Source organism: Zeugodacus cucurbitae, chromosome 4, assembly GCF_028554725.1.
Source record: "Zeugodacus cucurbitae isolate PBARC_wt_2022May chromosome 4, idZeuCucr1.2, whole genome shotgun sequence".
NCBI lineage: Eukaryota > Metazoa > Arthropoda > Insecta > Diptera > Tephritidae > Zeugodacus > Zeugodacus cucurbitae.
The window spans coordinates 21447488-21460589 of NC_071669.1; the positions used below are offsets into that span (position 1 = coordinate 21447488).

The 13102-nt window shown below is 33.9% G+C and overlaps 1 protein-coding gene across 3 annotated transcripts; it reads left to right on the forward strand.

The window, feature by feature from the left end:
* Positions 1 to 184: 184 nt before the first annotated feature.
* LOC105217370 (E3 ubiquitin-protein ligase rnf146) lies at positions 185 to 10663 on the forward strand. 3 transcript variants are annotated; one of them, XR_008471123.1, is made up of 6 exons: positions 188 to 870; positions 2856 to 3009; positions 3455 to 4018; positions 7584 to 7747; positions 8869 to 9380; positions 9449 to 10663. XR_008471123.1 is itself a non-coding variant. In XM_054230239.1 (4 exons), exons 1-4 carry the CDS (start codon positions 430 to 432, stop codon positions 7700 to 7702), a joined length of 1278 nt encoding a protein of 425 aa, XP_054086214.1. In that variant the 5' UTR covers positions 188 to 429; the 3' UTR covers positions 7703 to 8327. The 3 variants fall into 3 exon arrangements, 2 of the variants coding, with proteins under 2 accessions (XP_011190636.1, XP_054086214.1); XM_054230239.1 differs by lacking the exons at positions 8869 to 9380; positions 9449 to 10663 and having other exon boundaries at positions 7584 to 8327; XM_011192334.3 differs by lacking the exons at positions 8869 to 9380; positions 9449 to 10663 and having other exon boundaries at positions 185 to 870; positions 3455 to 8327.
* The last annotated feature ends 2439 nt before the right edge of the window (positions 10664 to 13102 follow it).

Sequence of the window (13102 nt, forward strand, 5' to 3'; positions counted from 1 at the left end):
AAATATCAGAATATTTAATTTGAATTCTAATTAATTTCGTATACAAATAAAACGCATACATCAATACGGCAACATTGCTTACACGCAGGAGCGCCATCTGTTGTGTTGTGCATTACTACCCCACCTGTTTGCAATCGTTTGCGGCGAATAACGCAAAAAGCGAAGCGAATATGTAACAAATGAAAACATCAAAATAATTCTTGTTTCCTCACATTTGATGATAAATTAATTGTGCTGTCTGCCTTTTGTCGGAAACAATAAACGTTGTGTGGTAGTGGACGCGCTGCGAAGTATAGCAAAGAATACTAAAAGTTATAAGTTAACGTGTACAAAACCGAAAAAAAACATTGTGTGAAATATTTTCGCAATTGTTTAGCAATAAAAATTGGAAAGTTGTGCTTTAATTAAGTGAGCGTGTAGATTTTATGAATGGAGCAAAGTGAAGAAGTAAACGACAATCTGGAGCACGGCAGCAACGCCATAGCGTCTGTTTCCAGAGTGTTGGCAATGCGCGACGACGTCAATGCAGCAGTAATTGTGCCATTCGAGGTTGAATCGAATTCGCAATTGCCTACTACGTCAGTGTCTGCAACATCAAGTGCAACAACAGCAACAACAATTGCAGACAATGCTACTGCAGCTGATGCCGTAATCGATCTATGCAATACCAGCCAAACACCTTCTACATCCAAGACAGCTGCTGCTGCGGCAGTCATTAATTTAGATAGCAGTCAGGAGGAGGAGCAATCACATAGTGATGAGGATGTTGCAGGACCTTCAGTCACAATCGAGTGCCCAATATGCCTTCAAACATGTATACACCCAGCCCGTCTGCCATGTGGGCATATCTTTTGTTTCCTATGCGTGAAAGTGAGTAAACAAATATGTATTTTTTTCGCGAAAATATACAAATGTCATTGTCATTGTTGCTAGCATAGTAGTAACTTACGTCAATACTTTGGCTGGAGGTGTACGATATAGTGAGTGCACTAATGCATAATTAATTAAACGACTTGTAGAAAACTTCCAAGTGATACGTGATCGGCTTAAAAGAGTAGCATTTTTTGTGAATACTATTTTGTTATCCGCAAGTGTTTTTGTAAATACAAATTTTTTAGTCACAAATGTTCGACTTCAATTTCATTATTTACCTCAAAAATGCGGAAGCTTCAAAAGAATTGATAATTTCGGGAGAGTTCTGTAAGCGCGAAATCATTTAAACAAATTCGGTTTAAATATTTTGATAAAACCGCGTACTTCCCTGTTCGATAAAAAATAAGCGATAAGCCATAAGCTTTTGTCGGAATATTAAATTTTGTATGCGAATTTATTTGTTATAATATTTATTAATATTATTATTATTATTTTAATATCAGTATTAGCGAAAATTAAACGCCTTAAGAATTTATGTTTAAAAAAAGGTCTTACCGCCCCTATTGCTGGCACGTGTAGGGAAGTCAATCTAACGCTTAGTTCAGTTAACATAATTTGAATTTCTAATTATGCACACTTCGTATTAAACAAATTTTGAAGTTCAACTTTTGGCAGGCACGTCCACACGACGTCATAGTCTACATATTTTGCTTATTAATGTGACCGACATGTCTTCGACAGGTTATAGTGTTGCTTTTAAACTTAACTATATTTGTTAGTGGCTTTATGAATGCACCAACAAAGATTTGCTTAAGCTAAAGACTTATTAATGGTATGTCAAAAGTGCAGACAACGGTTTTGAAGGTTGCCGATTTTAGTATACCGCTACAACTTCCTGTTTAACTAAAGAAAGCTTGTGTAGTAAAATTCATGGCGTCACAATGCTTGTTTAATCTCTTCTCTTTTTTCCGGCATTTGCGTTAGTGTAACTTTATAAGTGATCTTTATTTTGTGGTGCGTATATAAAGTTGCTGGCATTGAAGAAATGCAGCTGAAGGTGCGTTTCAGCCATAAACTAAGGTCTTATTTTAATGAAAGCTATTTTAGTTAATTTATTTACGTATTTTGACCTTTTTCTTTGTGTGTATTTAATTAAATCTGAATATTTATGTGATAATAGTGTCAGTTAAAAGATGTAATGTTATTTGGTTTATTAATGTAAAATGCGTTTAATTAATTTCGCGGTGATGAAAACAAAGTTGTGCAAATCTAAGTTTATTTTTTTCATTCCAATGACCAAAAAACGCCTACCAAAGTTGAAAGCGCGAATTTTGTGAATATATCATCTATTTTTTTTTCTTAAATATGTATGCCATTGAAGGTTTAAATTGCTTTACGTGTTATAAACATAAAAAATATATGTTTTTAGAAAAGGAAAATGACCTACTAGCGTTCGAATATATCCAATGACTGCCCTTATAACAATCATGAAATTTAAGTCTTGTTTTAAGAAGTCCAATTGGTATATTATTTAACATTTCATTCTTACTTTGAACGTCTTACAAGAAATTTTTATGTTAAGTGTAAAGAATCACTCAAAAATTTCATGTATGTGATTGGCGTTGCAACCGTTTAGCCGGTTATAGCCGCATCGACGATAGTGCGCCACCTCTCTCTCTCCTTCGCAGTTCATAACCACAAAAAATAAAGTAAATTTGTTAATGCTGCCGATTTGGCAATCCGTGGCCGGATAAAAATCCGAGTCCGTTCTGGTTACGTAGAACCGACTGTTGAGAAAGACAAATGTGTCTTCTTTATTCCTTATAATAATTATAATTTCATATATTCTCATTTTTCTAATTTAATTAAATTAAATTAAAATCTAGTTTTTATAAAATATTTTATTATTTGAATTATATTATTTTATTCAAGTATCCTTTCTAAAATAAAAACAACATTAATCTACTATTTTCCGCTTCTAGGGCGTGGCCTACAAAAATCGTCGCTGTGCTATGTGTAGACGTGAAATACCGCCTGAATTTCTAGACCATCCCGATTTGGTGAATGGCATCGATGATATTTGCGCAACAAAATCCACCGAAGATGGTTATCAGTGGTTCTATGAGGGACGTAATGGTAAGTGTCATTGAAACACCACATGCATGCACTCACAAACTTAAGACACGAACTCCCGCAGGCGGTTGGTGGGCATATGATCCGCGCTCTTCCAAAGATATCGAAGATGCGTATGAGTCGCGCATGCTCGGTACTGGTACCATAGATCTGGAAGAAGATTGCCGACATCAAGTACTCATTTGTGGCGCTATATACACCATCGATTTTGGCAATATGCTGCAACATCCAGTACAAAATCCGTCGCGTAAACGCAAGATCTGTCGCTCGAAGCATATGCCAACCAAGGGTGTAGCTGGAATATTGAAAAACTAAAATACCAAAAACGAAATACACTACTTAACATTATATACATTTATATATACATATTTAATCCTTTGTAAAAATACTCACACACATTTTGTTGCGAATAAATTTAACCGATATTTTTTTATGTGAAATTGTTTAGGTTGGTGGCAGTACGATGATCGTACCAGTCAGGATATTGAGGAGGCTTTTAAGAAGGGCGAAAAGTCCTGCATCATATTAGTGGCTGGTTATGTCTATGTAGTCGATCTGGAGACGATGGTACAACAGCGTCAAAATGAGCCAAGTCGTTGCCGACGCGTTAAACGTGATCTGGCTACAATACCCAAAAAAGGTGTAGCAGGTCTACGCATTGAGGGCAACACTGTCATCACCGATTCAAATTTCGCCTCACAAATCTATCAGCAACAGCAACAAAGTATCAGTGTGGGACTCGGTGCTGCCAATACGCCAACAGATTCCGTTTCCGATCTCAGTTTACCACTAAATTATTATAGCATGCGACATCCGGCCAATGCTAGTGATTTCATCTCGACAATTGCTGCCACCGATGCCGCTATACGCATAGCCAGCGATATAATCGGCTCTACATTGGCGCATGCCGATGAATTGTCGCGCAACACAGCGGCTGTGGCGGCCGCCGCAAACGCACAACAACAACAGCAGCAACACACAGACGATGCAAATGCCGTGCAACGTATGAGTGGTGAGAATACAGGGAATTACAGTGGCAGTGGCTATGCAACGGCGGTTAATAGCACAGCCGGCACAACCACGTCATCGAGCCATTTGACGAGTGTCGGTAGCGGCGGCGGCGGCAGTGGCAGTGTTGCCGCTGCGGCGCTTGTAGCGCATGGTAGTCGCGAGTTGCTTGACGCAGCTGAAGATCTGCTGGATGCGACACAGAATGTGATCTCCGAAGCGGATCAGCAGACAATCGATCTGTTTGAGCAGACATTGAACGATTTCCATGCGTTGACATTACGCAACCTCATCGACTCGGACAGTGACGAGGAGAATGGTGGTGACGTGGACGGCCGTTATGCGCAGCGTCATATACGTTTCTAGAAGTGCGCGACGCGTAATGAATTAGACACAATTGAGCGCAATCGCACACACACACATACATTAAAGACACACAAAAACAAAATTAGTAACAAACTTATGTACATATGTATGTTTGTTATTGTTGTTTAGGGAAGTGTGCATTTACATTAAAAGTATTCGGCTGCGTGTGTTGTACAGCCGCCTAGTATAACGGAACCGACATATAATCATAATAGTTACACCTTCGTTTGTATGTATGTATGTGCCTGTATGTTAAATACTTACAATCACTTGAAAACGGTAAATGCTAAGATCGCTTAACTTACTTAAAAATAACTTAAAAGCATACTAACACACTATAAATAAGCGCAAATTATTGTTAGTGTAGGAAAATAGCTATTAAATATAGTATACGTAGTGCAGAGACGACATTAAAAACTGTAAGTTATGTACCTGGTAAACGCAAATCTATAAATTCTATAAGAGCCTACAGTTTCCAAGTTAGGTTGTTCTAGTTTAGTGAAAATCACAAATGAAAGGTATAACTGAAATAATAACTGAAAAAAAATATTTAAGAAATACAAAAACTACAAGCAAACCATGCAAACCATGCAAAGTTAGTACGAAAAAGCACTACAGTTAATTTTAATGTGACTTGCCAAATAGTGAAGTATGGAAAAAAGCTCATTAAAAAATATTCTAAATACATATATAGCTAACGACTAAATATAATCCTATATAGTATATACAGTTGAACTTTCATAACTCGAACTTTCATAAACTCTTGAATTGGCAATAGAAGTCAAATTTCATACAAATTACCTTCCGTAACTCGAAAGTCGCTCTAACTCGAAGTTTTTTTGTGGATTATGGTGATTCGAGTTAGGGAAGTTTAACTGTATGTATATGAAAATACGTAGTAAATAGTATTAAAAAGAAAATAAGAAAAAACGCCAATTAAGTTGATATGAATTAATGCTTCCGATAGATATTTTCTAAACATTACATCTAAAATGATCTCTAAAATTAACAATAAAAGCAAGTAGTTGTAAGTCAATACGTATTTTGAAATATAATATACAGTTTTTCGGGTGGAAGAAAGTAAAAAATTGATTCTTTAATTAACTTTTTTTATAATTGAAGACTTCGACTTACGTCATAACCTCAAATTTTATCGATTAAATTGTATTAATAAAATTACCAAATTTAGTATTAAATTAATTTTTTGTATAATTTGCATCAGAACCTCAAATCATATAAATTAATTTTATTAATGAAAATATGAATTTAATTTTTGTTTTTATTATTTTTTGCTTGAATTTTATATTTTATTTATTTGTTTACTTTTTTTGCGTTCTAAACTCCATTTTAATCAATTAACTTGACAATGAACTTGCCAAATTGTTTCTTTAACTTTCATTATATTTTACGATATGCGTTATAACCTCAAATTTTATAAATTAATTTGTATCAATGGAATTAACAAATTTAATATTATTATTATTTTTGTTTGAATTTAACTTTTTTGTTTAGTTATATTTTATTTTTATAAAAAAGTTAAGGATTGCTTTAATTCATATTGACTGTAACTGTTTTCGTCTTGCTAATTCTTAATCCTTCTAAATGATAACACTGTACAACACTCGGCTTGCTATTGGACAAAAAAAAAATTTCGGTAGATTGAGATTGCAAAATTGTATTCTCCGATTTTCGAAGTTAGCATCCAAAATCTAAATATTAGACTTCTATGTTCGAAAAAAGGACTTTCAAAAAATATTATTAATTACCGGATATAGCAACTAAAAATTCCCAAATAATGATATAATCTAATTTTCTTCTTAATTCACTGGTATATAAGACCTTTTTGTCAAGCTTCTGTGACAGATGTTATAAGGGATTCAGTATTTTACGATGTATATTTTTTTATATTTTTCGGAGATCAAACTTTGACCCTTCCCTTTATACATCATTGAATTAGGAGGAAAATATAGATTTTATTCATATTTAGTATTATTTTGTAACTATATCTTGACATTAATTGAATAACAATTTAAAAAAAAATAATTTTCTCGAACTTCTTATCCAAATATTTCGATTTTGGAGGCTAACTTCGAAAATGGGAGAATACAATTTTTTATTTATGACTCAATCTAAATTTTTTGATCCAATTTCCAAACCTAAATGATAATTTAATATTTTTTAAATGATAATTAATATATTTACATTCTATGAATTATATTGAAGCTTTCCAAAGAATGAATTTTCGAAATTATTAAATTACAATATTTTTTAAATTCAATTTATGCATAAATTTAAGCGTCTAATATGATTTATAGCTCAAAGTCAATTATCTAGTGGATTAAACATTTATTTCATAATTACATTTTTTGGAATATAACTTTCGTTTGACTTAGCAGTAAAAAAACAAAAAAATGATTGTCATAAGGCTCTTAGGCTTTAAAAATTTCAGCTGTTTCAGATTTATTTGCACTTAAGTATATTTTAGAGGCTTATAAAAGCGGAACATAATTTTTTATTAACGTTTGCCATTTTTTTATTTATTTTTATTTTATTTTCATTTTATTTTTTGCTTACTTTTATTTTATTTTTTGTTTATTATTATTTTTTTTTTAATATAAAAATTAAGTTTTTTTTTTAATATTTGCTATTAATGTCTTATAAACAGTGTGCTGAATATTTGGAAATTTTGTTTAATTTAAAATTATGTTTACTTAAATTTGCGCTTTATTTATTATAAAAATGTCATTTAATTAATTTTCATTGATTTCGCTACCAAACTGTAAGCGCTCTTATTAATAAATATAACTACATACATACATATATACAAACTTACAATAAATATATACACTATAATATTAGTAAAAAGTATAAAAATATAATATTAGCAACAACACTACATACATATATTAGTTAGCTATAAATAACGTGATGGTAGTGATTGCCAAGTGCTTAGTGAATTAGAACTACACCTAATTATAATAATATTAAAAATAAGTCTTAAGTGAGACAAAGATGTATACTTAATTAGGCCTAAAGCGCTGTACTTACAACAACAATTACTGCATATGTGTACAATACATTGTATGTATGTATTCGGAGTATTTCGCTCAAAATATTTATCATTCACCTGTATTATTATATTCTAATATTGTACTAATAATTATGTTAATTAATATTATTATTTTTTTATTTCTTGAACATAGACGTGAATCGCTCCACGCACCTTTTCCTTTCCGTGCAATGTATACTCAAAGATTGCCTCATCAGTATATTGGAATTTTACAAATCCCTACTGATACCCAACTACTGTGTAGATAACTAGCGCAAAAAAACAAAACTCCACGCGTTAAACATAATAATATTAGTTGTAAGTTGTTGTTTTTTTATTGTTTTTTTTCATTATTTATACATTTTTTAATATTTTTCTGAGGAGCACGGCAAATTAAAAGCGCATTTCTCATTGAATTCATATCATTAAAATAATTTAATCTTTTGTTCATTTATATAGGGTAAATAGGGTGCCCAAACGGCGTTGTCTTACTAAAAACGGTAGTTCTAAATATAACCTATAAATAATTCATTGTACGCAATTCATGAAAATAATTTTATTTACTAAATTTTCATTTACATACAATTTTTGTAAAAAAAAAAATTCTACAAATTCTGCAGGCATTGAGGAAAGAATGCCATTTAAAAAAAATTTCTATGTTAAATGAAATAATTTTTTTTTGTATTAATAATTTTTTTTCAATTAAACATTTTTTTTAATTAAAAATTGTTTTTTTTTTTTAATTTTTTTTAATTTAAATATTTTTATTTAATTTTTTTTTTATTTATTTTTTAATACTATAAAATGTAAGCAAAAATTATTTTTTATAAACTATGTAAGCAATAAAGAGTAGCAATAAAACGCAATAAACTGGCATGTTGCGTCGGTCTTTAGCTAACGGCTTGTTTGGTGTTATTGCCGAACGCAAAAAAAAAAAATTTACCAATTTTCATTAGCCACTGTAGACACCCACACAAACACACATGCATATACAGTTTCTAAAGCAAAACAATAAACTCCAACTATCGGCTTGTGGTTTCCAAACACTTCACAACAACAAAAAACAAAAATGCATTTTATTTTCTCAAAAACTCTGCACTTTCTACATCTATTACAAACTTATCGCATTCCATGGGTTCTGCAGCGCGCGTTCTACACCAAGTAAGCTTCTCAAACACATTTGGATTACTCACACTAATCAACTACACTTGATAAATACTGCTCCTTCTTCTTGTCTATGCTATTGCATTACGCTCATTCAGCACCGCAGTGGTCGCTCATAGTGGTCAGCATCATTTTTACCTCATTTTTAACAAAAATTCGAGAAAGTGCACAAATTTTACACATACTTTGCTCTTGTGTGGCGAAGTATTTACGCTCATTTAATATTTCAATTAGTTTAGTCAAAATTTCTACTCATTTGTTTGCTTGTTTTCCAGCGTCAAAAGTGTAAGAACACAGCTCAGGTTTGTTCGAACAAGGCTTGAAAGCAATAAGGTGTACTCCACGAAGCGATTAAAAATTTCGTTTATAATACTGAAAATAAATACTAATTATAGTGTGATACTTTATGGAATGAGTAATATTTTATTTGTAAATTGACTGTAAATTTCGTGCTGGGTAGTCATGGTCGAATGAATATTTTATTGTCAGGCATGTTCTGGATGTTCACCATGTTCACCGCGTGATTTCAATTCGGATCCGAAATTTCAATTCGTACGATTTCATTTGATTTTGAATTTCAATTCGAAACAGCTGATTTCTTTTTGACAAAACAAATAAAAGATAATTTGTTGTTTAAAAATATTAAATAATTCCAAATTAAACAATTTTTATTAAAGAAACCTAGTTTTTTATGGTCATTTATTTGTTGCGAACGATATTATCAAGATAGAATCGAAAAGCGGCATTTGAGAGACCTTTCAAATCACCTGTCTGCACCGGATTCCGCGTGAGTTTTGCTAAAGCGTTTCTACTTGTCGATGGACAAGATTGTTTTGTTTTTTTTTTTTGTTTCAGAATTGTTTCCAGATATCGGTTAAGTAAGCATGCATTTTCAGAAATACTTAACGAAATTATACCTTTGGAAGATAAAGGTCCATACCTATTTTAATAAAATTGGCGAACAGTCTTTGATTTTTCGGTGAAGCTTCATACCAACGTTCAGTTGGAAAGGATGCCGATATTGCTATGAACACAATATCCATAATTTTATCCGAAGTGATTAATGATTCAGGAAATAGTGTTTGAAGTGGATTAAGCTTCAAATGTCTGAAGTGTATTCTAGAAAAGTAAATCTTCATTTAGTGCAAAAATTTGGAGTACCAGGAGTGATAGGAGAAAACAGAAAATGTTTTTTCAGCATAAATGCGATGATTCTATGAGTGGATTCTGACTTTATTTCTAAACACCTTCTTGATTTTGGAAACATGTAGTGGGTGTGCTACTCTTGGGGTAATCACGGTTTCCCTGCTTGTCTGTGGCGTTCGAAAACTTCGAGAATTTAAATGGATTCAACGCCCTCGAAAATTCGACAAACCCTGACAAACGTGCTTTACTATTTGTTAATATATGCTTATTAATATTTGATAATATTATTGTTATTTTTTTATACTCTCGCAACAAAGATGCTAGCAACACAATTGATAAGAGAGTATTATAGTTTTGTTCACATAACGGTTGTTTGGTACTACCTTATACGGTCCAAAAATGGAGGAATTATAACCACGCCTACCTCCCATACAAACGTTATGTTGAAAACTACTAAAAATGCTTTAATTCAGTAAGGTAAAATACCAGAAACCGTAAATTTCATTATAAAGAAGGTACAGAAGGACTGCATTCAAATTAGTATACAAGAATTTAAGTGGGTGTGGCTCCGCCTACTTATGGGTCAAAAACCATATCTCCGAAACTACTCGACCAATTTCAATGAAATTCGGTTCATAATATCTTCCTAGCTTCCCAATGATATGTTGTGAAAATAGGCCAAATCGGTTCACAACCACGCCTACTTCCTATATACCAGAACTTTGAAGTCGATCTGAATAGTTTATTTTACAATATATAAAGTAAGCACTAGTGAAGATATCGGTGCAGAACTTTGCATAAATACTGCATTTGTAGTGTGGCAGCTCCTTTCTAAAAGTCGACGAAATCGGACCATAGGTTTTCAACGCCCCTATATATCGTACAAGAGGACCTTGGTGCTTCTAACCTAATATTAGTGTTTCCAACTTTCAACGAACTTTATACCATATATGTATATGCGAATATGTGGGTCAAATTGTGTATTGTATAATATTAATAAAATTAAATAAATAAATTGCGAGAGTATAAAATGTTCGGTCGCAACCAAACTTAGCGCTTCCTTACTTGTTTTGATTTAAATTTTTATCTTGTCGAATATGAAATCGGAAAAATTTAACGATTCCGATTTGCAGAACGGGGCGACAAAACGATTTGGTGATGTTCGAAAAAACAAAAACGGAACGATTTACAAACATGTCAAACGATTTGAATACGGAAAATGTGAAAGTATTGCCCCAAAACGATTTGCAAACAATGCCTGTATATATAATATTTTGAATTGAAGCTTTAATTTTGTAGGGTCCTTAAAGATGGTAAGGAAGGGCTGCACTTAAATTGGTACAAAAATTGAAGAATCGTCGTGGCACCGCCTTTCAAAGAAATTTGGTACATAAATTGGTACAACCCAATTCACTTTAATAAGTACATATTTTATTTTAAGATACCAACCTATACTTCTTCATTTAGATATCGCAGAAAATGATTTCTTAATACTACAGGAGGCCGCTTATCAGATAATAGAGAAGAAGATAATGATTCTGAATATGTCATAGTTGTCATCCCTCCTGACCTTGCCATTGTAAATGATGAAAAGGTGGTAAATGAAGACGATTTTGTATGCTCTGGTATGCCGAATGATGTAACTGGAAGAATTGTGGTAGTTCCACGTCGTCAAGATGATTCCGATTGGAATGAAAGTGATGAAGAGATACTTGCATGCTTTGCTATGAGCGAAATAGTTGATCAAGGAAAATTTGGAGAACAAGTTTGGAGACGGGAGACGTTTGGAGCGATCGGACCCCTCCGATTTGTTTGAGACAATTATTGACATCGAAGTTCTTATGTATGTGATTGGCGTTGCAACCGTTTAGCCGGTTATAGCCGAATCGACGATAGTGCGCCACTTGTCTCTCTCCTTCGCAGTTCGGCGCCAGTTGGAGATCCCAAGTGTAACCAGGTCGCTCTCCACCTGGTCCCTCCAACGGAGTGGAGGCCTTCCCCTTCCTCGGCTTCCTCCGGCGGGTACTGCATCGAACACTTTCAGGGCTGGAGTGTTTTCGTCCATTCGGACAACATGACCTAGCCAGCGTAGCCGCTGTCTTTTTATTCGCTGAACTATGTCAATGTCGTCGTATAACTCGTACAGCTCATCGTTCCATCGTCTGCGGTATTCGCCGTTGCCAATGTTCTGAGGACCATAAATCTTGCGCAAAATTTTCCTCTCGAAAACTCCTAGTGTCGTCTCATCTGATGTTGACATCGTCCAAGCTTCTGCACCGTAAAGCAGGACGGGAATGATAAGCGACTTGTAGAGCTTGATTTTGGTTCGTCGAGAGAGGACTTTACTGTTCAATTGCCTACTCAGTCCAAAGTAGCACCTGTTGGCAAGAGTTATTCTGCGCTGGATTTCGAGGCTGACATTGTTCGTGTTGTTGATGCTGGTTCCCAGGTATACGAAATTATCTACGACCTCGAAGTTATGACTGTCAACAGTGACGTGGGAGCCAAGACGCGAATGCGCCGACTGTTTGTTTGATGACAGGAGATATTTCGTCTTGTCCTCATTCACCTCCAGACCCATTCGCTTCGCCTCCTTATCCATGCGGGAAAAAGCAGAACAAACGGCGCGGTTGTTGCTTCCGATGATATCAATATCATCGGCGTACGCCAGGAGCTGTACACTCTTGTAGAAGATTGTACCTTCTCGGTTTAGCTCTGCAGCTCTGATAATTTTTTCCAGCATCAGGTTAAAGAAGTCGCACGATAGTGAGTCACCTTGTCTGAAACCTCGTTTGGTATCGAACGGCTCGGAGAGGTCCTTCCCAATCATGACGGAGCTTTTGGTGTTGCTCAACGTCAATTTACACAGCCGTATTAGTTTTGCGGGGATACCAAATTCAGACATCGCGGCGAAGTTCTTATAATGATTGCTAATCTGCCGATCTTTTCCACTGGTTATAAATGTAATAAGTCGAAAAAGATTCTTAGAAATCAAAATAAACCTGTATTTTGTTGATAACAGTCTAATTCAAATGTTTAAGGTAAGACTTCTATGTAATATCATTCAGATAATTTTTAGCCAATGGGGAGTTCTTCACGAAACACATTCAGTGGATGAGTCTATGATTAAATTCTTTGGCCTATATCCTGCAAAACTGTACTGTGGTAAGACTGTAGAGATGACTAAAGATCCACATGGTGAACGAGTAGTCAAGTTCTTTCTAGCACAAATGCCTTTTTAGAGTACCACCGGAACATATTGTGTATATTGAGTATATTTATAATAACTACTAGATTATATGCGTTACAAAGCTACTGGTACAATACGAGAACAAAAAGCTGTCCACTTATATCCATAAAAGA